Source organism: Lagenorhynchus albirostris, chromosome 17 (genome assembly GCF_949774975.1).
Source record: "Lagenorhynchus albirostris chromosome 17, mLagAlb1.1, whole genome shotgun sequence".
NCBI classification, from domain to species: domain Eukaryota; kingdom Metazoa; phylum Chordata; class Mammalia; order Artiodactyla; family Delphinidae; genus Lagenorhynchus; species Lagenorhynchus albirostris.
Window position 1 is genome coordinate 8201987 of NC_083111.1, and position 25965 is coordinate 8227951.

At 42.6% G+C, this 25965-nt stretch overlaps 1 protein-coding gene across 8 annotated transcripts in view; it reads right to left on the reverse strand.

Moving 5' to 3' along the window:
• The window catches only part of ASPH (aspartate beta-hydroxylase), a 256661-nt gene that overhangs the window by 91843 nt on the left and 138853 nt on the right, over positions 1–25965 (reverse strand). For all 8 annotated transcript variants that reach the window (XR_009536458.1, XM_060128096.1, XM_060128093.1 and 5 more), the window contains 6 exons: positions 23868–23953; positions 16817–16903; positions 9180–9330; positions 6340–6476; positions 3701–3799; positions 1597–1686 (listed from right to left, as the gene is read on the reverse strand). Coding sequence is in view for 7 of the 8 variants with exons in the window: in XM_060128096.1 (XP_059984079.1) it covers positions 1597–1686; positions 3701–3799; positions 6340–6476; positions 9180–9330; positions 16817–16903; positions 23868–23953 (650 nt within the window). In the remaining variant the exon portion in view is untranslated. The remainder of the gene's footprint in view (positions 1–1596; positions 1687–3700; positions 3800–6339; positions 6477–9179; positions 9331–16816; positions 16904–23867; positions 23954–25965) is intronic.

Sequence of the window (25965 nt, forward strand, 5' to 3'; positions counted from 1 at the left end):
CGGTATGAAAACTCAGAGCACGAGAGTCAACTCAGACTCAACATCTAACATGGAGAATATGCTAACGTGGGATTTCTATAGGCTTGTTTCTCCTATAAGGACGAATCTTTGTGAGCGTTTAAATTCAAGAACTGTGCTGTTCTTTGCGTCTTAATGATAATTAAGCTGATAGAACAATCCCATAGGTTCAAATCCCAAGCTCCCAACAATGTGTAGTAGTGAATTCTTTGCCCTTGAAGTAAGGGCTGTTTTCATCTAAGATGTGAGAATAAATCACAGACTTCTTTTATCTGCCTTTGTCCTGGACCATGAGATGTTAAAAGGTAAATTAATTAGTGACAATTACATTTATAGCCATCACATATGAACACTTATCAAGTGTTAGATACTGTAGCAAAATCTTTCTTATCGCTCTCATTCAAAGGAGGTACCAGGCATTTACATCTTAAAAGAATGAAGGAACACAAAAGTGAGTACTAATCAGCAATTTGTTCTCCCTTCTTTCTCTTCGCCTCTCATTTCTCATTCTATTCCAGTTGATTGACTGGTAGGTCAGAGGGGGAAAGGTATAGATACACAGAAATGTATAAAGAAAACAGTGTCAATTATCCAAATTTCTGTTACCCGAAATTGGTTCCTGTCACTAGCTGGCAATTACCCCATCACAAAACCCCTTGCTCCAATGAACCCTCAATTGTCCAAATGGTCCCATGTTCTTATTAATTTTAGAAACCCGAAGCTATGTTATCCTTAGATGTCACTTTATTACATATATGGAATGCATGGTTACAAAAAGCCAAGGACTCACTACAGCCTTTGATCCCAGACTCTAAGGACAGCCCAGCCTAGAGCCATGCAATGGTGAAGGACAGCCCAGCAATGTTGTGTGAACCACAGTGGATGGTGAGGGTTTGGGAATTTACATTGTATGATGTCATGATTAATGACCAAATGTTATGTTTAAAGAAGCTGACACTGTACTCAGAAAAAAAGGAATAATCACAAAGAAAACATGTGATTTGCTTTAGCTACTATATTTTCTGTGTCAATAGCAGTCATTATTATAGCTATAGGTATTCATCTTCAACTTGGCATTAAATATTTTGGAAGGTAAATTACACAATTAACTACTGGGTTCAGTGTGCTTAGGAATCAGTTGAATAAAGACTTCATTCTAAAAATAACTACTTTTTAAATTCCAAAATAAAATAAAAATAAATCTAGGCAAACTGTAAAATTATCTCAAAAATATTTTCAATATTTCAAACACATCTCTTCATTTCATAATTTTAAAAATACTTTTTCAAGGCAATATCTATCTCTATAGATACACACACAGACATACACACAGGCACACTAATTTACAGGCTACTCATGATTATTCAGGTACTTTCTTGAAAGAAATTATAAAAGTCAAATCCCAAAAATTCTTTATAGGATTTAGTAAGAATTGTCAGGTTGTTACAAAAAGTTTAAATCACCACCTTCAAAAGTTTATGCTTAACACATTTTTTTCAATTGTAACTCTCTCATAGAAATACTTTCCCCCTCCTCTATCTTCTGTTAAAGAGAATAAAAAGTTCACGAATGCATTACCTCTTTGTTTCCAACTCTTTGCATGGCATCCCCCAGGTGGAAATAAAATCGCCCATCATCAGTGCCAGGATCCCCAGATTCTATTCCTTCCTGTAGAAAGGACAGTGTCAGTATTTATGAAAGAATTAAATACCAGATTTAATTCATTGATTTACTTAATGTTTTCTAAGAATCAGAAAATCACCTCAATATTAAAGTTTGGCAATTAGGTTACTGGTCAACATTTACAATGCAAAGCCAAAAGGAGGTGATAAATTTCAACTTAACAATATATTCATCATCAATTAACAGTGGAATACCCCACAAAATCAGTATGACACTTTGTGAACTGTGTCCGCAGGAGCAATCATATTTTAATATCTCAAAGAATTTCTTTGTCCCAGTTTCTATCACATTTATTTTGCTCTCCAAATCTGACCATATGTCATCTAGAGGCTTTTTTATCCCTGAACCAAAATGGTTAGTTGCTCATAGATGTTTGAAATGATAGAGACCCAACTGCAAATAATATTATTTTTCCACTCAAAACAAATGTGTCCTCACTTTTCAATGAAATCTTTGACAGAACATACAACAGGATTAAAGCCAGTTGGAATCTTTAATTTTATTAAACACCTCCTATCCTAAAACACTCAGCTGATTTCCATCCCCACTGTCCACAAAAGAACTGAAATTTAAATTTATGTACAAATCAGAAAGAGAGAAAATATTAAAGCAAGAGAATGAATTCAGAAAAGTAAAAGAAGGATGAAGATACAACGTATTTAAATGTCTAAAAAACTGCATCTTTGAGGCCTCTTCACAAGGAGCCCGTTATCTTTTATTCAGAAGAAATTTTATTTGCATAATGTTGGAAAATAGCACGGAACAGAAGCATCACTCATGAGAGGAGAGCTGTGATCTCGGCTCCTGACTGACTGACACTCAAATAAACGCCCCTTTGCTCATTAATTAACCAACCCTGCCCTCCACTTCCTCACCTCTGAGCCAGGAGAGTACTGTTAGGTCCTTATTATATGAAAGGAAATCTAAGGGGAACACTTTAAATCAGAAAAACCCACATGCCCACAGGGTCATGGTAGGGAACAGGCAGGTTGCAGAGGCCCAGTGATAGCCAAGACAGACTGACGGGTGCATGCCCACCTCAAGGGGACACCATTGCTCAGCTCCTGTGCTGAGAGGTGGGCCACATGTGAACTTTCCAGAGACACCAGAAATCTGCATGATTATATAAAATGTTCAGATTTTCAACTAAGGCAAGCAATTAAAATTGTTTTTAAGAGAATTATGCTGGCCAAATAAAACATGCAAGCTACTTGCAATCAGTGGGTCACTATTTGGGATCTCGGATCAAAGTCATGTGAAAGAAAGAGATCACAAAGGTGGATCACAAAAGTACTAATTAAAGTTCACAAGTAGTCAACCTGGCTGATATGGTAGCTAATAGCTAGTGTTACTATTTAAATGACAATTAAAATAAAAAATTCAGCTCCTCAGTCACACCAGCCACCTTTTAGATGCTCAACAGTCACGTGTGGCTAGTGGCTACCATATTAGAGGATACAAATAAAGACCATTTCCTTTGTGGCAGTAAGTTCTGTTGGAGACCCCTGAGCCATACGAAATGTGATTCTGGTGAACTTCAATTTTTATGTGAGAAAAAAATGATAGCATATTTTAATCTGAGTCTTTAAGGCTATCAGGCTCTTGGGGATTTGACCTATTCAGTCTGCATTTGTTACCTCGCTTTGTAAAGGTTTCCATAAGCCCTGTTCAAAGCATTTCAATGTATAATTAAATTGTAAAAGTAACAGTTAACACATTGTCCATATTTTAAAATATTTTATCAACTAATAACAACTGCAGTTTTAGGAATTTCTTCATAAAAGTTTTTCCAAATAGTCTCTGCTCACATAGTTGGTACTTCTACCTCTGATACTCTTGACTCTTCTGAAGGTCCACACTGTCTGTGAATGTCATGGTCCAAGGGTGTACATTTCAGCATTGACAAGAGTCAGCAGTGCATGCCAATCAATCTACAATACATAATCAAGGGTGTCCAATTGACTCAAAGGGATCAGAAGAGGAAAATGGAGGGAGTTACCTTTAGATAGGGGATGCTCTCAGCGATCTTGTTCTGTGCCTTCAGAATAAAGCCATAATGCACTTTAGCAAAACCGTCATCAGGCGTCACATTCAGAACCTAAACTCAAAGAAAACAAAAAGCAATTGTGATGGACTATGAATTCTACAAATGACCATCAAAACAATTTTAATTAGCTTTGCTGTACAGTACTTGGACTGGATTATGACGTTATAGCTTAAAATGCTATAGTGTTTTGTCTCATTGCAATACCTTAGGCTTAAATGGCCCCAATTCCCCTCAACTCAAAATGTTCTCCAAGAATGAAGAAATGAATGAAAAGGCAATGACCATTAAAGCATCGCTTTAACAATGCAAATCAGCAAAACCTCTATCAATTTCATGACTTCAGTATTTTTGTAGTGATCAGGAAAAACTGCTTTGGGGGCTTCCCTGGTGGCGCAGTGGTTGGGAGTCTGCCTGCCGATGCAGGGGACACGGGTTCGTGCCCTGGTCCGGGAAGATCCCACATGCCGCGGAGTGGCTGGGCCCGTGAGCCATGGCTGCTGAGCCTGTGCATCCGGAGCCTGTGCTCCGCAATGGGAGAGGCCACAACAGTGAGAGGCCCGCGTACCGCCAAAAAAAAAAAAAAAAAAAAAAAAAAACTGCTTTAAATTAGCTTTACTTGAAGTCAACTCCAAATGGTTATTATACATTTCTTTATGTACAAGCTTTATACATTGCCTTAATTATGAGAAAATTTAGATTTGCATTGAAAATATATCATGATCCATCATAAATTTCTTGAACACCCAGACTATTTTAAGGACTGAGGATAAAGTGGTGACCAAATCCAATATTCTGTGATAAAAGCCAGGTTAATATTTAATATCAATCAGATCATGGTTTATTATCATATGCATTTACTATGATTAAAGATAAATTATGCAAAATGCCTCTAAAGTAAATATTAGCAGTGAGAAACCAAAACAACATTCAACTTGTGAAGCTGCTTTAGACCAAGAGTGAAGGGTGAAGAAGGTTTGAGCTGAATGCATGTAGAGAAAAGATGACCATCCTACAGCTTCTCTTCATCCTTGAGCCTGAGTAGGAAAAGGGAGTCATGGGATCTTTTACACAGAAGGAGTAAGTGTGCTGGGCAGGGACCCCATACTCTTGGTGAGTCCACAGTGCACCCTGCCAATATTTTAGTGTTTTCCATCTTGCATCTGCGCCTGTACCTCATCCACTAGCAAATCCAGCCAATGATACCATCACAATATATTCAGAATCAAACTCCTTGTCACCTCCTCCACCGCTGCCATCCTGGTCCAAGTCTATCATCTCTCTGCTACCTTCTTACAGGAGCCTCCTAACTGCCGATCCTCTGAACCCCAGCCCCACTCTCCTGTAACCCATTCTCCACGTGGGTCCTGAAATGACACACTAAATCCTAAGTCAGATTTTATCCCTCCTCTATGCAAAACCCAAAGGGGTTCGATTTCACTCAGATTTCACTCAAATCCAGTGATCCCCAATTATGGGACCAACGGCAATAAAAGGAGGAAAGCACCACTTTGTGGGTGGACCCAGTCTCGAGACTGAGTATGAAATCACTATACCTGACAGCATTTTAAAAACAGAAGGACTCATATCATCTCTACTGAGTAGGGACATCTGCATTTTGATGCAAAGTGCACCAGCCTGAAAACCACTGATCCCGCGGCCTAAAGTAAAGAATAACGAGTAAACGTGTTCATCTTTCTTTTACAGAGGCATTAACTTGGTCCAGCTTCAAAGTTCATTTGGCATCCTATTTAACTTGTACCAAATGACGTCCCTCATTGCTTGAAGGAGTCATAGTTCTCTAGATTACATAGTTACTTGCGACTTAGCAGTTATTCATTAGAGCATCCATTATAAGGCAGACATCCTTTTAAAGGTATCCTTGCTAGAAGATCAGGCAGTCAGTGCCCTCTGAAAGGTGAGTCATTTATTCCACATGCTCAAAAGGCTTGCATTCTGTAGTCTCTCTCTAGTTTGGTCTTTTAGTAAAAAACGTACAAGATTATGTGTTTTTAAGTTCATGAGTTTAAGCTCATAAGTTTTTCAGTTCCTTTTCCTATCATAAAGAACACTTTTAGAAAGGCTGCTTGTGGACTGATAAATATCAATATATAAGTTTTAAAAAGATCACAAGTGGGCTTCCCTGGTGGCGCAGTGGTTGAGAGTCCGCCTGCCGATACAGGGGACACGGGTTCGTGCCCCGGTCTGGGAAGATGCCACATGCCGCGGAGCGGCTGGGCCCGTGAGCCGTGGCCGCTGAGCCTGCGCGTCCGGAGCCTCCGCTCCGCAACGGGAGAGGCCACAACAGTGAGAGGCCCGTGTACCGCAAAAAAAAAAAAAAAAAAAAAAAAATCACAATTATAGGTTGAAGGTTTTGATGTACCAAGTGTTAACTAAAATTTAAAATCTTCTGATGAAGTGGAAAAAAAAGGAGATAAAAAAATTTAGGATATGTCAACTATAATGAGACAAATTTGATTTAACTTAAAGAGATTGAGTGATTAGGTGTATTAAATGCAATTTACAAATAACATAAGAACTTCATGTTCAAAATAATTTGATTAATTGTTAGTAGCAAATTGCTGCTTGCTTACCTCTTCATAAACCTTCTTGGCACTATCATTATCTCCTATCAAGAGGTACCCCACTCCAAGGTCATTCTTTAAGGAAGTATCATCAGGAAATAGTTGAACTAATTTCTGCAGAGTGAGCAGGGAACCCCTCATGTGACCTGATTGGTGGAAAGAAAAAAAAATAGAAATAAAAGCAGATTCTGTACACCTCTGTATTGAGACTACAAATCATAAGAGACTACTCAACAGAGCCTGAGGACCAGCTTAAATCTGATTCTATATACTGATGGCTAAGTACCTATTAGAATTTCATCCTGCAGCTGCAGAGGCATCAGTCACTCCCATAAATAGATACTGAATATAATGCTGATTATAAATCCTTTAAAGACACTCCTATTTTCTAAATTTGTCAACATTTCCCCTTTTATGTCAAATTCCCTCTTAAGAAAGTTTTAGTTACCAGTTCCTTATTGAAAAATGTTTACTGGGATATTTTTGATTTATTATAATTAAAATTATGACTACAGGACAGACAAATAAGAGTACTATGCTGTCCTCTTCTCTCAGCAATGACCTAGTCCTGGAGCAAAGGAGACATCATCCAGTATTAGGGGACCCTCTGGTGGACGACAGGGGCCTATGCACACACGAGTCATGAAAACCCAGCTTCAAGTCGTTTTTAAGGCTGTTGGATGCACGTTGAAGATTTCAGGAGCCAACTGTCATCACTCCTCACCACGGTTGGAAAGACAAATTGTATAAGGGAGAATGTGCAAAATGAGAGTCCACGTGACAAAATTAATTACCTAAAGGGCTTTGCTGACCACAAACTGAAAAGCAGACAAGACATGGTAGGACCATCAATAAGCGAATGCATCTGGACGCTCCAGTAATAGAAAAACTGTTCGGCATAAAACACCACCAACTCACCCCACGGGCCGCTCCCCGTTCCTCACCAGTCTGGGATGGTGTACCCCTCCTCCCCCACCTGCCCCACTTGGGCTCACTTTTCTGATGCTTTTAAACTTCCCCTGTTGAACCACAAATTTATGGTTACCAAAGGGGAAGGGGCAGGAGATAAACTAGGAGTTTGGGGTTAACATATACACACCACTCTATATAAAACAGATAAACAACAAAGGATAAAGGCCCAGGTGAGAGTCTGTCCTGCTGCCATGTCTTCCCCGCCCCTTCCACTTTTTTTTTTTAATATTCTTTCCATTATGGTTTATCACAGGATACTGAATATAGCTCCCTGTGCCATACAGTAGGACATTGTTGTTTATCCATCCTATATGTAATAGTTTGCATCTGCTTCCATGACTTTGTTTTGAAAGTTCTCCTCTCCTGAGAAGACTGCCCTCTCAAATGGTAGCCCAACTTCAAAGGTCAGCTAAACGCCGCCTCCTCCAGGAAGCCTTCCTGCACCACTGCAATGAATACTGACTTTGCCAACCAGGAAGAGGGGAGTGTGGGGACTGGCGTCCAATCTCCAAATCCTCCCCCACTTTGAATCACAAGGGACTTCACCACCTAGTCTGCACACGAGTCCCTCCTCTAGTGAAGTTGCCTCATTCTCATTCGGAGGAAAGACTATATTCAAATACCGAAGGACTGTTTCCAAAGAAGGTTAAATCTACTGGTGGGCTGGTCTTTCCTCTGGGCCAGGAATAGGGCGAGGCAAGAGAGGCAAAGTTGAAGAGGGCACCAAAAATTCAGTCATCAAGATGCATATTTTATACATTAAAAAAATAAAATAAAATTACTGTAAAAAATCCACAGTGCTAAGCAAGCCATGTCAGAGCCCTAGGAGAGAGGACAACTCAGTGACACTGATTTTGCGCCCACGGCGAGCGCCTCCATGCAGCCCCAGCCTTGCCTTTTCCATCTTGTATGTGTGCTGTGTGTTTTCCTTCCCCAGGACTGGCCCTTATGAATATGTCCATTCTTCTAGAATAAGACCATTTCTTCTACTTTCCAATCATCGCTTAGGTTCTACTCCTGTCACAGGTTTTACTCATCTACCAAAGCAACACAACTTCCTTTAATTCTTATCCTTGATATAAAGTTCAGTTGACTTTGAATATTACTTTTATGAGCACTTCCTAGTGTAATCGAGATAATTTGTCTACATAACTTATCCAGCCAGCAGAAAACCCACCTTAGGGGTTACACATAGCTTAGATTCTTCCCTCCTGGCTTACCGATGGCATTTTAGGTGAGAGAGAACCAATCACTGGCCTGGTTATAATGAAGTTAGGGTACAGGGAGTCTCCCTTGCCTTTGGCACTGGGATCCTGGGTCAGTTAGAAAGGATGCTTTATGCTGCTCTTTTCAAAGCATTTGAAAATTTACTTAGTGATTAAAAAATTTTTTTTTCTATCATTTTCTTTAGTATAGAGTCAAAACTTACAGGTAAAATCTTTAGAGTGCTTAGAACTCCTAACATTCCTCCATAAAAACTGTTGCACCGATGATTTCAGCCACCATGAATCAGTCGGTTATCGTTAAGAGAGAAAAGAAGAATTTGGCATGATAGGAAGTTTCTGACTGCAGACCTTTTAATTTATTAGCTATGATCCCTTAGGCAACATATCCAACCTCTCAGAATTCCATTTGCCTCCTCCTTAAAGTGTGTGTGTGGGGGATGGGTAAGTGGCCAAGTACCATGTGCATCTTTGTAATTAAGAAGGATTACTCTTTCAGTCTGACACAATCAGAGAAGTTGCCTGAAATTAGTTATAAAACTCAGGTTTCCTTCCATGTAACTAAACTCTTCTAAAAGTATACACAGCCTGCAGGTCTTTCCAGATAAAAGCACGCCATTGATTGCCACTGAACTGATTCTTACTCCATTTCACCTAGAAATTGCTGTCTGTCTGACCGCCGCCTCAAGCTCAGCTTCACCAGGTCTGCGGGGACGTCAGGCAGGCTGGCCACCTCTTGGTAGGTTTGGATGGCCCTGCGCAGAACCTCATTGCTCCTCCTTTTCTCAGCCAAATCATCTTCACACTAGAGGGAGGGAGAAATGTCCCAGGACAAGCTGTATTTGCAGTTGCTCAAAATAGTTATGAAAAGTTGACTTTGGGACATGCTTTAAAAGTAATTCAAGACAAATTCAAATTTTCTTTTTGTCAAGGATTAAAAAAATAAAGGAAAGCAACATAGCATGTTATTTTAATAATATGAAGAAAAATTAGCTACTAAGCTACAGATGAGAAAGGCTATCATAAAAGCAAGACTAATATATGTGAGGGCTGATGGAATTTATATCCTGTTATACATCATTAATAGACAGAACTCCAGTCCACAGTTCCTGTTCTTTTACTAGGTTATTCCTGTGTTCATTCGTTCCTTCAACAACTATATTCTGTTCTAGACAGGTGGCAGACAAATTGAACAAAACAGACAAAGCCCTTTTCTCATTTTGCTTCGTTCTAGAAGGGAAAGTCAAGATACAAATAAAAGTATCATGTGTCTTGTGGCCGTAAGTGCTGTGGATAAAAATAATGTAGGCTTCTGTGTACTGAGAGTGGGGTGGCAGGAAGGATGCTAGTTGAATCGGGATGATCAGAGATGACATGAAAGTAGTGAGGCACGAAAATACCTGGGAGAAGAACATTCCAGGCAGAGAGGACAGCAAGAGCAAGGGCCCTGAGGCAGAAGTGAGGAATAGAGGAAAGGCTGGTACGTTGAAGGGGAGCTAGGAGGAGACTGATGGGGGGTGGGGCATCGGGTCATGAAGAGCCTAGCAAGCCACTGCCAGTCCTACTACACTAACTCTACCTGAGAAGGGAAGACACTGACGGTTCTTGACGTGATCTCCTGTATGAGTCGAAGGGACACTGGCAGTGATGTGAAGAATAGACAGAGGTGGGTAAAGGGAAAAGTGGAGATCCCAGTTAGGACATTCTGGCAGGAATCAAGACAAGGGGTGATGGCAACTTGGACTAGGGTAGCAGTAATGAGGTGGTAAGAGGTGGTCGGATTACAGGTACATTTTGAAAGTCAAAGCCAACAGACTTGCAGATGGTCTGAATGTAGAGTATAAGAGAAAGGGAGAGAGAAGTCAAGGATGAATTCAACATTTCTGGCTTGAGCAGTGACCAGTTGGAACTGTCATTCCTGAGAATGGGAAGCTAGAGCAGAAAGAAGCAGGTTTGTAGGAATATGGGATCAGGAGTTCAGTTTTGGACAAATTTAAGCTTCAATGTCTATTAGGTACCCAAGTGGAGATATGGATAGAAAGGTGCCTACATGTGTCTGGGGTTCAGGAGAGAGGTCAGAGTGAGAGGAACGCTGGGGAATCATCGAGGATAGAGAGGGTACTTAGAGCTAAGAAGCTAGATGCAGCTGTGAGTGTAGACAGAGCAAAGAAGAGGTCCAAGAACAGAACTCTAAAATGCTGCAAGATTTCAAGGTCATCAGAGGTCAGAAAGGGCCAGGATAGGACCAGCAAAAAGGACGGAAGGAAGAGAGAAGAAAATAACAATTTAAAAAGTGGTATTCTGGAGGCCAAGTGACAAAATGTATCGAGAGGGAGTGATCAATTATATCAGAAGTGGCTGTCAGGTTGAACAAGATGAGAACTGAAACTAGATCACTCTGGATTGGGGACAATGTGATGCCTCTGAGGGTCCCAGCAAGAGCATTTCCATGGGGCTGCTGGGGACCCACAGCTGAGAGGCTCAAGAGAAAACAGGAGGGAAGGAGGTGAACACACCTCTTTCAAGGAGTTTCGGCGTAAAGGGGAGCAGAAAAATGGGCCAGTAATTGGAGGGTAATGTGGAGACAAGGGAGTGTTTTTTAACAATGGGAAATATTACACCATGTTTCTAAGCTGATGCAAAAGACCCCGTAGAGGGCGGAAATCTGATGATGCAGGGGACACAAAAATTAGAATGATGTCCTTCAGCAGGTGAGAGGGGATGGGAAAGGGACCAGAGCAGTTCATCCATGCTAACATCCACGAGAACAGGGACTGAAACATTAGAGGTAGGAAGAGAGGGGAGGACTGTAAAATGGTCATCAAAATCTCATCAGAGGGGGCTTCCCTGGTGGCGCGGTGGTTGAGAGTCCGCCTGCCGATGCAGGGGACGCGGGTTCGTGCCCCGGTCTGGGAGGATCCCACATGCCGCGGAGCGGCTGGGCCCGTGAGCCATGGCCGCTGAGCCCGCGCGTCCAGAGCCTGTGCTCCACAACGGGAGAGGCCACAACAGTGAGAGGCCCGCGTACAGCAAAAAAAAAAAAAAAGAACCTTACCAAAAAAAAAAAAAAATCTCATCAGATTTAGTAGACTACAATTTGAAGCATACCATTTGAGAAAAAAACGATATAGATGCTAAAAGTAGCATGTGTAATTTTTTCTCAGAATATCCTATTTAACATGTTTACCTTGTTAAAACAAAGTGTGTGCTGTAGGCAGTATGTAGATGCCTGCAGAAACAAAACGAAGTCTAACTCCACAGCTTGGGGACACAGTAAGGAAATGATACATCCCTCCTCCACCCCAAAATGAAAAACTAGCAAGAATCAGCACAAATTGATAAAGTAAGATACCTGTGGGAAGCTTTTCATAACATACCACATCAAGGAAAGAACTTGTTAATATGTACTGATAAGGGTAAGTTTCCCAAGATGATAAGGGCTGGAATTGAATCAGTGGTGACGGACAGTGGACAGTTTTATGATAAAGGAAAATTGACAGGATGAAAATCTCTAGATTAGAAAAGGGCAATTCACCTGTGCTTGACGGGGGGGGGGGGGGAAAGCTTCAGAATATACAACAATCTGTTCATATCTGCAAATGGTCTCCAGAGTAGACTTATCTACCAGGAGAGAAAGTCCAATGTCAATATCCTGTATTGGTCATCCTGACTGCATGGCCTTCTATACATTCATACGCTGGCTTTTCTGTTTAAGCATCAGTTTCTTGTGAGTTTGGCTATGGTGAGTTAACTCCCCCAAACATGGTCGTTCATAGATGACGTCACAGAATGCCAGAGTCCTAGAGCTGAGAGAGCCCTTCTGAGACCACCTTGTTCACCTTCTTCATTTGGTAGCCTCTTCACGCTACCAAACAGATCCCGGAACTGGAGGGTCTCTTCAAGGTTAGTTCAAGGGCAAATGTCAACCGAGACATCATTCTCTATATAGAGGGGAATAAATATCTTAACTAAACTCAATCTGAAATGAGAGACAGATGATACAACTACATGCCTTGTTCCTTTCCCTCCTCCATCCTCAAGGTTCTTCATTTTAATGAAGTATAAACATTTTAGAACTTCCGGAAATGGAATTTTAACATGAGTGTTAAAATAGTACATTACTTCAAAGTCTCTTAAACAAAACTGATAGGCTTTGCTTTGAATATCAAAATTGATTGATATTGATTAGTTTAGCATCTGTAGATAAAGGATTTGCCCTGAAACTGAGCATTTGCTACAGGACATTAACATCAGAAAGACGTTTGTTGATTCAAATGAATTCCCCATCCAACCTTCCTATTTGTGGCAGGAAGATGCCTGAAGATGCCTGAGAGGTGGCGTTTTCTGCCTGAGAGGCACTAATGGTTTGTGTAAGATAATAAAGTGAATTGAGCTCATAATTTTGTGTCTGATGTTCAAGGAACTTGGTCAAAATTGGTTTTCACAGTAATCCAAAGAATAAGACACTATCAGTGCTACTTTTCTTTTCATGTATTTTATTATTTATTTATTAATTGGCTGCGTTGGGTCTTTGTTGCTGTGCGCGGGCTTTCTCTACTTGCTGCGAGCGGGGGCTACTCTTCGTTGCGGTGCGCGGGCTTCTCATTGCGGTGGCTTCTCTCGTTGCGGAGCACGGGCTCTAGGGCATGCGGGCTTCGGTAGTTGTGGCTCACGGGCTCTAGAGTGCAGGCTCAGTAGTTGTGGCACACAGACCTAGCTGCTCCATGGCTTGTGGGATCTTCCCGGACCAGGGCTCCGACCCGTGTGCCCTGCACTGGCAGACGGATTCTCAACCACTGCACCACCAGGGAAGCCCCAGTGTTACTTTAGAAATGACAGATACTGTAGTTTCTATTTAACTTAATGTTGCTGAATTTGAAAAATTTGTTGGGATGTTCCAAAGTAAATGTTTAATCTGCTAACAAAGAACGAAAAAGTCATCACGTACTCCTCCTTACAAAATCCGTCTTCTGTTGAACTTTTATTTTTAAAACTCCTACAAATTTAAGCTTTCTTTTAAATTATTCTATTAAAATTTAATTTACCATGCTTAAATTTTGCATTAATATTGATAACACCTTGTAGCATAATAGTTTAGAGATAAAAAATATTGCTGAGGCATAAATCCAAATTCTGACCGTAAATAAGGGTATAAATATAGCAAGTGCCGCGTGTAAAAAGTAATGCATTTATTTAGACTTTGGTACCTGCAATTAACATCACATACGAAGAAAAATTCTAAAGCATGAACCATTTTTGCCATGATGAGCATTTGGCCCAATCATTATTCTTTCGAGTTAATATGCTTTTCCATAATCAAATGACTGCCGGGACTAGTGGCAAAGCACATCACTTATTTGAATAGGCACCATCTTTTGGTAATAAATATATTCTCTCTTGCTTAATAGCAATACAATTTAGCAATTTTGGAGGATTACTGACCAAATTAATTTATAGAAATGATACAGTTGCTGTCTGCTAAACCTAGTCTGTATTGCACCATGGATAAAAGGAACTTCTTTGCATTAAATTTTCACAAATTTAATTTATTAAAACTGAATTAATACAAATTTAATTAATAAGTTTTTAAGGGGGAGATAGGAAGAATTTAAGCATCTGGATTTCGAGTGGTTGCCACCTTTAGTTCAGAGCAAAGCACACTCGTTTTATCTCCAGATGCGTTAGTTTCCGTGTGAGTGTCACCCACAAGTGACGGCATTGCCCCCTCCAAAGGGGTGTTGTCAGCTTCTCCTGGGTCTGGAAAATTTCTGCAGCTCTGCATCTGCCATTTCCCAGCAGGGCTGACAGTCTCATCCCCCCAGGCAGGGCCGGAGGAGCTTTACTGCCTGACATTTGTACATCAGCCCTGGCTTTTACCCAGAGTTCCAGACTACGTATCTCCGACCGTCTATTTGACACGTGCACTTGCGTCTCTAATAGGCATCACAAACTTCACAGGACCAAATGCGAATGCTTGATTTTGTACCGCCCCAAACCTGTTCCTCCACCTGGCACTATCCTTTCCTTAGATGGCTTAACCAAAAACCCTGAAGTTGGGAATTCCCTGGCAGTCCAGTGGTTAGGACTCCACACTTCCACTGCAGGGGGCCTGGTTTCCATCCTTGGTCTGGAACCCAGCAAGCCGCATGGAGCAGAAAATCTGAAGTCACCCTCCAGTCTTCTCTCTGACCCTTACAGCTAATCCATCATCAAGACCTCTCAGCTCTGCCCTTGTCCACTGCTCCGTCTCCATGGCCACGACCGCAGTCTGAGCCAGCGCTTCCCGAGGGCACCTGCAATGGTCTATTCTTCTGGCTTCTACTTGTGCCACCAGAATCCATTCTCCACCAAGCAACCAAAGTGATCGTTATTAAAAAAAACAACCAGCGCTCCCCTGGTGGCGCAGTGCTTGAGAGTCCGCCTGCCGATGCAGGGGACGCGGGTTCGTGCCCCGGTCCGGGAAGATCCCACATGCCGCGGAGCAGCTGGGCCCGTGAGCCATGGCCGCTGAGCCTGCGCGTCCGGAGCCTGTGCTCCGCAACGGGAGAGGCCACAGCAGTGAGAGGCCCGCGTACCGCAAAAAAAAAAAAACAAACAAAAAAAGAACCAGACAGGCACACCCACGCACAAACCCTCCAAGGGCCCCCAGCGCACAGAGAATACAACCTGAGGGGCCCTGGTCCCACCTACCCGTGTCACCTCCCTCAGCACGCCCCTGCTCCTGCCCTTCCAGTCAAGCCAAGGCTGATTCCCTGCATCACGGCCTTTGCCCCCCTTCTTCCCTCTGCCTGGACAGCTCCTTCCTTGACCTTGACATGTTTCAGCCACTTGTCACCTCCCTAGGGAGGCCTTTGCTGATCACCTTATCGTAAGTGATGCTGTGTCACTCTCAATCACACCACCTACAAACAAAAAATCATAATAACATGTTCTTTATTCCATGACCTTCTTTTCTCTATAGCATGTATTATCATGTAAGATGTTCTCATATATTTGTTTTTAACCCTGCTAATATTCTTTAAATATATATTTATTTATAAAGACTTTCAGGGGTTTGCTCAAACATCACCTCCTCGGTGAGATATTTTCCTTCCACCCTATCCAAAATTTCACCCCCCTCACACAGCCTATGGCTGTGCTCTTCTTTATTTTTGTCTCCTGAGAAAGTATCCAGTAGCAACCAAGAGACTTTCTTCTATGTCTCATGCACTGTCTTCTCCATTACAATGAAAACACCATGTGCTTTGCTGGCGGCTGTGCCTGCGATGCCTACAATAGGCCTACCGCAGAGCGGCCTTTCACTACAAAACACTTGAGTAAGAAACTTCTAAAATATCTTCCATTGGAATATAAGCTCCACAAGGACACAGACCTCGAGAGTGTTCTTCATGATAAATCCCAGGACCTAAAACAGAATGTGGCCCACAGAGGGTTTCCCAGCTACAGAAGGACGTGGAAAAGCTTCATGAATTGAGGAGCTGGAGGATGGAGAAAGTCCAATAAGAAAGGAGAAGGTAGTGGTTGAGAATCCGCCTGCCAATGCAGGGGACACAGGTTCGAGCCCTGGTCCGGGAAGATCCCACATGCCACGGAGCAACTAAGCCCGTGCACCACAACTACTGAGCCTGTGCTCTAGAGCCCTCAAGCCACTACTACTAAAGCCCTCGAGCCTAGAGCCCGTGCTCCACAACAAGAGAAGCCACTGCAATGAGAAGCCTGCACAACCCAACGAACACCCAATGCAGCCAAAAGTAAATAAATTAATTAATTACAAAAAAAAAGAAAGAAAGAAGGTGGGGAAGGTGCTGGGGAGAAGGTAAGGGGTAAGAAATGAGCCAGCTGACAGACACTACACAGAGAACAAAGTCCATCCCACTTTATATTTTAAAAGTCTTTTCTAAGCACACTTTGCACCTCTAGTGATAAAATGAGGTTCTTAAACCTCTAAGGAGGCTGAAGTAAAAACTAGGTGGTGGGTCTAAATGGAACAAAATGAGGGTGATGGGAAATCAGTGACTAAAGTGTTATTCTTCATTTTCTTTTCAAAACCGGAGAGAAGCCAGATGGAGGGGGAGCAAAAAATGTTACTAAATTCATGATACAAAATAGCAATAATTAATTGTCTTATTTAAAACTGTATTTCTTGCTTGAATTTATGTATATGCATGAGAAATTGATTCTCTGTACAGTTAGAAAGGAAAAATAAAATGCAAATACTGGGTTTGAAAATCCAATTATACAGAGCATAAGGACATCAAAACAGTGTCCTAAGTAGCAAGGTTTCAGCATACCTTTGCTTTCCCGTATCGCGCTCCTGGACTCTGAGGGTACTTCTGAACCAGTTCTTCAAACGCATGCACTGCTTCCTCAATTTTTCCCTGTTAGGAAGAGGCAATTATATACATACAATAAATTCAAATGCATAATGTTATTCAATATAGTCATTTAATATTCACCAAGTAATTTTGTCAAAATTTCCTGGACTCCTTTCTGAGTTTAACACAATTTTATCCTAAGATTCTAAATAATTAACTGCATTATGACAAACAAAAAACTAGAAATGAACATAAATACACTTTATTTTTTAAAAGGCAGACACCTGGCAAATGATGTACTAGAAATTGCACACACTACTATATATAAGATAGATAACTAATAAGAACCTGCTGTATAGCGCAGGGAACTCTACTCAATACACTGTAATAGCCTCCACGGGAAAAGAATCTGAAAAGAAAAGAGTGGATACATGTATATGTATAGCTGATTCACTTTGCTGTGCACCTGAAACTAACACACCATTGTAAATCAACTCTACTCCAATAAAAATTTAAAAAAGAAAAACAGGGCTTCCCTGGTGGCGCACTGGTTGAGAGTCTGCCTGCCGATGCAGGGGACATGGGTTCGTGCCCTGGTCCAGGAAGATCCCACATGCTGCAGAGCGGCTGGGCCCATGAGCCATGGCCGCTGAGCCTGCGCGTCCGGAGCATGTGCTCCGCAACGGGAGAGGCCACAACAGCGAGAGGCCCGCGTACAGCAAAAAAAAAAAAAAAGAAAAGAAAAACAAAGAAATTGCATTTTCTCTCTATATGTACAGTTCCCACACGCACTCTTAAAAAAGTTTAGGATTTCAGTTGGGGGAAGCATACTGCTAGCAGCTAGAATGCCTGGGGTCTGCAATGAGAAGGGCACTGTCGGCAGGGAATAAGCACGCAGGATGACAGGGCCATTTGGCCGCCAACGTTGTCACCTGTTGAACATGAGGGTTGATGCGGCTCACCGGGTTGCTGGGGCACCCCACTGCTTCCTTGTCATGTGACGCCCCCTCCCCCCAAAGCCCAGCGGGCCCTTAAGAAGCTGGTCCAAGCACCTGTGGTAGGTCTCTGACCACCACTGTGCAAGCGGAAATGGGGGATGTGTAACAGGTAAGCCTGCTGAGGGTCTTGGCATGGGGGTGAGGCACCCTCTCCCCTTCGCAGTCCATCCACAAGGAGAAACACACGTCCCCTGGTGTCTAATGGAAGGCAGCAGGTCAGAATATTGGAACCGTGCGATGGAGACGGATTTTCTGAGTTGAACTTTACCACCACTTCAGCTGCCTATCAATCTGTAAACCCATTCATTCCGTGCTTAAATGCAAGCTCACTGTGGTTTGTATGTTGTCACCCTCACTGAGTGAGTTTTCACAGCAACAGAGTTTACACCTCAAACGTGGCTGGGCTCAGCAAACCATACATCACTACCTGATCATTATTGATACCTACTTCTCCACAACTTGACTAAATAGAGCCAGGCAATATCCATATTTTAAAGTTCCTTAAAATCATGGAAGAAGGAGGTTTCTTATTCCCTGTTACATGCCCATCAGTGGCGCTGAGGGTCTGGGAGACAGTATATGCACAGAGGAGTGGCCATGAGTGCAGGTTCCAGAGCCAGAGTGACTGGCTAGACCCTGGGCTCCATCACTTAGGAGGCGTGTGACTCCTGGCAACTTACTTACGACTTTGCCTTATATGCCTCATCTGTGACACGGGTACAATGAGGGTACTTGATCACTTTGTTGGGCTGCTGTGAAGGTCAAATCTGATAACATATATAAAATGCTTATAGCCGCTGCAGAGCGCATGGAAAGCAATGAAAAATGGTAGCTATCATGATTATTACTATCGTAGCGTGGGGAGGATGTGTGAGCCCACATGAGACAACAAAGCGTGCCCCAGGTAAGTCTCTTATCTGATGGACAGGTTAATGCAAAGAGAATGAGGACATGAAGGCTGAGATAAATCAAGTCAGGAACATATTCTCTAAGTTATATTTGTTGTCAGAAATCATTGTATCGCTATTTAAAATATGCTGTGTCTCTCACGATATTAACCTTTTTAAAGGCTTTATTTTTTTAGAGCAGTTTTAGGTTTGCAGCAAAACTGAGAGGAAAGTATAGCGATTTCTCACATACCTCCTACCCCTACACGTGCACGGCCTCCCCCCATAATCAACATCGCTCAGCACAGTGGTACATTTGTTACGACTGATGAACCTACAATGCCACACTGAAATCACCCAAAGCCCCTAGTTTACGTTAGGGTTCACGCTTGGTGTTGTACATTCTGTGGGTTTGGACAAATGTATAATGACACGTATCCACTGTCTCCATAGTTTTGCATTTTCCAGAAAGTCATATAGTTGGAATCATACAGTATGTACCCTATTCAGATTGGCTTCTTTCACTTAGTAACATGAATTTAAGCTTCCTCCCTATCTTTTCATGGCCTGAGAGATCATTTCTGTTCAGTGCTGAATCAGATTTCATTGTCTAGATGGACCCCGGTTTATTCATCCATTCATTTACTGAAGGACATCTTGGTTGCTTTCAGGTTTTGGCAATTAGGAAAGCTGCTATGAACATCCGTGTGAAGGTTTTTGTGAGAACCTAAGTTTTCAACTCCGTTGGATAAATACCAAGGAGCAAGGTTTCTAGACTGTATGCTACGAGCATGCTTAGTTTTGTAAGAAACCCACCGAACTGTCTTCCGAAGCGGCTGTACTACTGTGCCTCCCACCAGCGGTGAGTGAGAGATTCCGAAGCGCCACACGCTCACCAGCATGTGGTGGCGTCAGTGTTCCAGATTTGGGGCTTTCTAATAGGTGTGTGGTGATATCCATTTTGTTTTAAATTGCATTTCATAACATAGGAGGTGGGGCATCTTTTCATATGCTTATCTGCCACCTGAATATCTTCTTGGGTGAGTTGTCTTTTAAGGTCTTTGGCCCCTTTTTAAATTGGGTTGTTTTTCTTATCATTGAATTTTATGAGTTTTTTGTATATTTTGGATAACAGTTTCTAAAACCACCATTTTATTTCTTCCATGAGTGATTGTAAGGGATGAAGAATTCATGTTAAATATCCTTCTCTGTGTGACTTTCTTCTAACTAACCTGTATGAGTTTCCTGAGGCTGCTGTAACAAATGACCACAAACTCTGTGGCTTAAGAGAACAGAAATTCATTCGCTCATGGTTCCGGAGAGCAGAAGTCCAAAAGCAGTTTCACTGGGGCTGAAATCGAGATGTGGGCAGGGCCGTTCTTTCTCCAGAGGCTCTAGGGGAGAATCTGCGACAGCATTTCCTGACATCACCCCGATCTCCACTTTGTCTTCACGTGGCCTTCTCCTGTGTGTGCCTTCTCCTGTTTCGTCTGTATCAGATTTCCCTCTGCCTCTCTCTTATATGGAAACATGTGATTGAATTTTGGGCCCAACTGGATAACCCAGGATAATCCCCCATCTCAAGACCCTTAACTTAATCATATCTGCAAAGACCCTTTCTCCAAACACGGTAACATGTACAGGTTCCAGGGATTAGGACACAGAATATCTTTGGATGGATTACTTTTCGCCTATCACATGACTAACACAACTTAAATCGCAAATATTGAGGCTATTTTTGTGAAAATCATGCTAAATGCACCATTCCCAGATTTAAACCATAGGATTAACAATATTCATAACAACTCTGCGAAAGTATTTTTTCCAGCTTAACACTCCCTTAGTTGGCCATCAAGGTTATAAAAATAATGGAATACATTGCCTCTGTCCTAGGCACCCTTTGGATCCCTTAACACACATGCTCTATGCCTTTCCTAAGGGACCATCAGTCCTGCCCTCACCTCAGCTGTCTGGCAAAGTTAATGTGTTTGCTTTTAGTCTGAAAAAACTTTCCCTTCCCCAGGTTCTTGCTGGAGAATATAGCTCCAGATACTATTACACAATTCTTCTTAAAAAACTCAACCCAGGATAGAGTGCTCAGAAGAACTGCCTGAAAATCATCTGTTCTTCAACACAGCTTACATTTTATCCTAGGACCAAGACAGTCCACTGGAGAGACATGTACTTGCCTCACCCCCCACCACCCCCGGCCCCTGTTCTGGCATGAGGTCAGCGGGTGCGCTGAAGGACATTAAGACACACCCCATGGAGGTCACGTAGAACCCGCGGGCGAGACATTAGGGAGGAGACCGTGCCATCCATCACTAGGCCCTTTATGAAGATCTATGGCATAAGGTTCCTCTCTGGACTTGGTGCAGAACAGCTATTCTGAGGACTACTATCCGTCTGACAGTGTGATCTACATGCCTTCCTTGCTCTGCCCGCAGTTTACTTCTTTCCCAGCCCCGTTTAAAGCCTGTGGTGTGAACTTTCGTGTGTCGCACTTACTCCGACTTTATAAAGTTTTCCCTTCTTTCTCTCTTTTTCTCCACTTATAATACAATAATAAAAACTAATTCCAACAAATGAACAAATATTTCAGTGTATCATTTCAAATCCTTCTTCTGGGGCATAAGGAGGAGTTTTAAGCAATAAATATTATTTTAAAAAATTGATGATTGGGCTTCCCTGGTGGCGCAGTGGTAGAGAGTCCGTCTGCTGATGCAGGGGACATGGGTTCGTGCCCCGGTCTGGGAAGATCTCACATGCCGCGGAGCGGCTGGGCCCGTGAGCCATGGCCTCTGGGCCTGCGTGTCCGGAGCCTGTGCTCCGCAACGGGAGAGGCCCACGTATCGCAAAAAATAAAAATAAAAAAAAATTGATGATTAAAATATGATCCATGCATTTTTGCAGGAAAACTAAAGTGACCTCGTACTTTCATGTCACATAGTTTCTGAAACATGGGTGTGGCCTGAGACCAGGCCTCCTCTGAGCCTTGCTGCCTTATGGCCGTAGCAATCCCAGTATAGTCGGCTGCATTATTTGAAACTACCAGCTATAGAAACAACCCTAAAAAATTTAATTACGCTGATGACTCAGTCAATAACATGGCTCCCTGCTGTTTCAGAAGCAAGCATTGCCTCTGTGGGCCCTTCTTCCTCCTTTATCTACCCTGTTAAGACCCACGGTGCTCCTTGAAGGAAGCATCAAAATTTCTCCAGATAAGCGAGAACTGGAGAATACCCCATGGATTGTTCCAGCATGTTTATGCTTCACTGACTTATCTGCCCCTTGATAACTGAGCCCTTCTCTACTCTTCATTATAATTACATACAAATCCTTCTCTAAAGCTGTTCGTTTGTTCTTTATCCCTAAAGTCACCTGTGAAATAGGCATCCATTTTCATCAAGGGCATGTAGCATAGAGAAAGTGGAGAATGCCAAACAAGGTGATAGAAAAAGAAGATTCCTGCTTCGTTTCTATTAAGAAATACAAATTTTCATCAAAGAGTAGTGGCTGCATTTTATAAAGTCAAACAAGACAGACACAGAAATCATTCGATGTTAATTTAGTGAACAAAGACTTCGCTGCAATATTCTTTGGAGTTACTACCTTTGTATCAGCTGCTGACCAGGGTGAGCCAGGCTTTGGTTTGGGAACCGTGCCTAATGCTAGTTACAGACGTCACCATGCTTGTCGGGACTTTTCCAGTAAATATGGGGGGAAGCACATTCTCGTCCCACTTCAGTGCCTAACTCGGGTGTTTTTATTGTTGTCGCTTACCTATGACAGTCCCCTTATTCCTTTTTTTTTTTTTTCAGCTAATGTCTACTGATTAAAAGCCACATTACAGGAAAACTAATGAGTATTAGTTTAAAATGCAAGTATAAATTCAAGTACAGAGTAGAGAAAGAAATTTTCATGAGAAACAACTACAGGCAGACCTCAGAGATCTTGCGAGTTTGGGTCCAGACCACCACGATAAAGCGAGTACCACAACAGAGTGAGTCACATGAATGTTTTGGTTTTCAGTGCATATAAAAGTTATGTTTACATTATATTGTAGTCTATTAAGTGTGCAATCGCGTTATGTTTAGAAAACCAATGCACATACCTTATTGAAAAACACTTTATTGCTAAAAAATGCTAATCATCATCTGAGCCTTCAGCGAGTCCTAATCTTTTTGCCGGTGGAGGGCTTGAAATTATTTCGAGAATTACCAAAATGTGACAGGGAGACCCGAAGCGCGCAAATGCTGTTGGAAAAATGGCACCGGTAGACTTGCTTGATACAGGGCTGCCACAAACCCTCCATTTGTAAAGACCGCAATATCCGTGAAGCACGATAAAGTGAAGCACAATAAAATGAGGTGTGCTTGCAGATGATTCAGCGAAGGTGTCATTAGATACGTTATAACAAATATTTGGCCCAATCATGACATGAGTATGATGGAGTTAAGAGAACAGATAACTTCAATCTAGGGTTAACTGACTTTCCAAAAACTGTAATATCCAGAAACACACGCAAATAATATTTCAAATTAACTGATGACAAGGCAAAACTTCAGTCACCCTGGAAACTGGAGGTGCGTGAGGTTAACCCCAAGTGAGAAGAATCTTAAATCTAACATCATTTCACCTTAACAGTAACTATCCTAAGAGCATTGGACTAACCTATGTTTTCTTTTTGCATCGTGTTGCTTTAAAATGAAAACCCCTACTTGTACGGTACTTGCAGTACTGATGCTTCTTTTTTAATCTCTTATCTCATTGGAAAAGACCAAGTAGGAAGCAGGAAGAGCACGTATTAGTCTCATTTTTTAAAATAAGGAAACGGAGGCTCAGAATGACTCAGTGAGCTGCCCAGAGCCACCAAAGTAGACAGTGATGGGAGGGGCTGACACCCAAGTCGGCTGGCCTGACGGTAAAGTTCTATTTCTCTGTGGCCATTACAGCTGCCGTTTCTTCTTTTCATTTGATTCACTTCACATGGAATGCTGACGTGCCTGGGGAAAATCCACTCTATTCAAAGGTTGTTTCTCTTACAGTTTTTTTTTTTAAAAACAAATCAAGAGTAATGGCTGAGTTTATTTAACAAAGAAACCGTCGCATGTTCCTGCGAAAAGCAAAACAACCACCTACCCGTTTACGGAGTTTCTCTGCAGCATCGAGTTCAGCTTTAATAGTCTTATCAAATTTATTTAATAGTTTAGGCTTCTTTTTCTTCACTGAAAGAGAAAAAGAGGTTTTAAATTTTTATTTTATGTTTTTGTCTAGAAATAGTTCTTGAGAAGAGTGATTTACGAAAGTAGTAAGAAACCTAGCATTGGTCCTGAGCCTGTAACTGGAGAACCAAGCACAGTCCTGGCTCAGCTCCCCACACGGCTCTCCCAACCCCCAGGATGACCCAGTCCGTAACTGCCAAACCACAGGGAGACGGTCAGGGCCCTTTTTCTCAGGTGCTCGAAGGTGTTCTTGGGAGACTGGGTGCATTCTGGTATCCTGAAACTCTCAGGATAGTGACCTAATTTCTGGAATGAAAATGGTAGGTATGATTTCTAAACTCTTAGGATCAACTCCTTGGCTAAGCCCAAAAGGCTGCTTACAACTGTCTCTGAACACACCCACAGTGTTTCCCGATCAGATAAAAGTAGGAAATTACTCTCAAGGGAGCAGGATTTCTTAGTCTAGGACTCAAGACCCTTGCATTGCATCCTGGACCTAAATTCCAGCATATTCCATACTTTAGCCAGACGGGACCACCCCTCGCTCCCCAAATAAGCTTCCTGCCATTTCTGAGGCTACTTTCTCCAAGTAAAATGGCTTATTCCTTGTCAGCTGAAAATACGCCCCTCCTTCAACAACCAGCTGAAAACCACACTCACTCCACGTATCACTCACAGAAGTGCTGTTTTCTCTATCACACGACTGAAATCCTCAGCACCACGTATATGACTTTTTTTTTTTTCTGTGGTTCTTCCCCCTAATATATGGGACTTTTATGTACTTATCTTGGTCCCTTTTCAAATCATAAGTCCCTGCAGAGTGGCACCATGTCTTTGACGCAACCTGAATTTCCTCCTGCTGACTCAGCCTGAAGTCATGACCAGCAGGGGAGGGTTGGGGCCTTCGGGGTGGACCCAGAGCAGATAATCCTGTCTCAGAGCTCAGAGCATGACCAGGTGTGACCCTGAAGGGTAAGCCGGATGTTCCAGGTAGAGAGAAATGAGAACAGTCAGAGGAGAACTTCCTTAATGCTCTGACATTAAACCAACACATTCAGTTCCTTGTGCTCTGTCCCCAGGTGCAGGAGGAGGGGTTCTCCCTCCTAAGGTCACTCCCCGCCCTGCCCCACAGGCCCGCACTCTGCTCCCTCCGTAGGCCTCCTCACTCTGGCTTTCCTCTGAGCCCCTGTCCACGTTTCATAGCGCTGAAGTCTCCACCATCCTAAAGCCAACAAACCAACCAACCAGGACGAACCTCAGCCTCCCCACCCCCACTTGCCATCCTCTCCCCCCTCCCCTCCCTCGTGGCTCCCTTCCCACCCACAGTGCTTTGTCCTCACCCACCACGGAGGCAAAAGTGAGTCGTCCACAAGGAATGAGCCTCAGTGGTTAAGAGTCAGATGGTAGGGGCCTGTCCTGTCCCAGATCTGTGACCTAAGTCAAGCTGGTGGTAGACTTTTCCGACTCTCACTTCCCTAATCTATAACATGGGGTAGCGTTCTTGAGAATTAAATAATATTGCATGTGGGCAACTAGCACAGTGATCAACATACAGTAAGTGCTCTGTATCTGAGAGCTAATAATGCGTATGGCCATCTCTGCCAGTCCCCCTGTTCCTTTTTCTCCCATCCAACCTGGCCCCCCTGCAGCACCGGACACGGCGGACTCCTCCCTCCTTCCTGAAAGGGTCCCTCGCCTTGACTTCTGTGTTGCCCGCTCTCCTGGTTTTCCTCCTGTCCCCCCAGCATGCTGCGCTCATCAGGGTCAGTCTTCAGCCTCTAAAGGGCTTCCACGGTTTAATTTCCAAACTGAGCTCCATGTTAACTAGTTACTTTTCTCCTGAAATACAAAAATCATAAATCCAAGTGCCTACACAGAGGCTTCAAGCTCAGATCCAAAGTGAAATTTGCTACTGCTCACAAATCTGTTCTGTCTCGGATTTGCCCTATTTCAGAGGATGGCGCTGTATTCATCTGTTTCCAAATAACAAACCTGGTCAGTCTGTGACCAGAGTA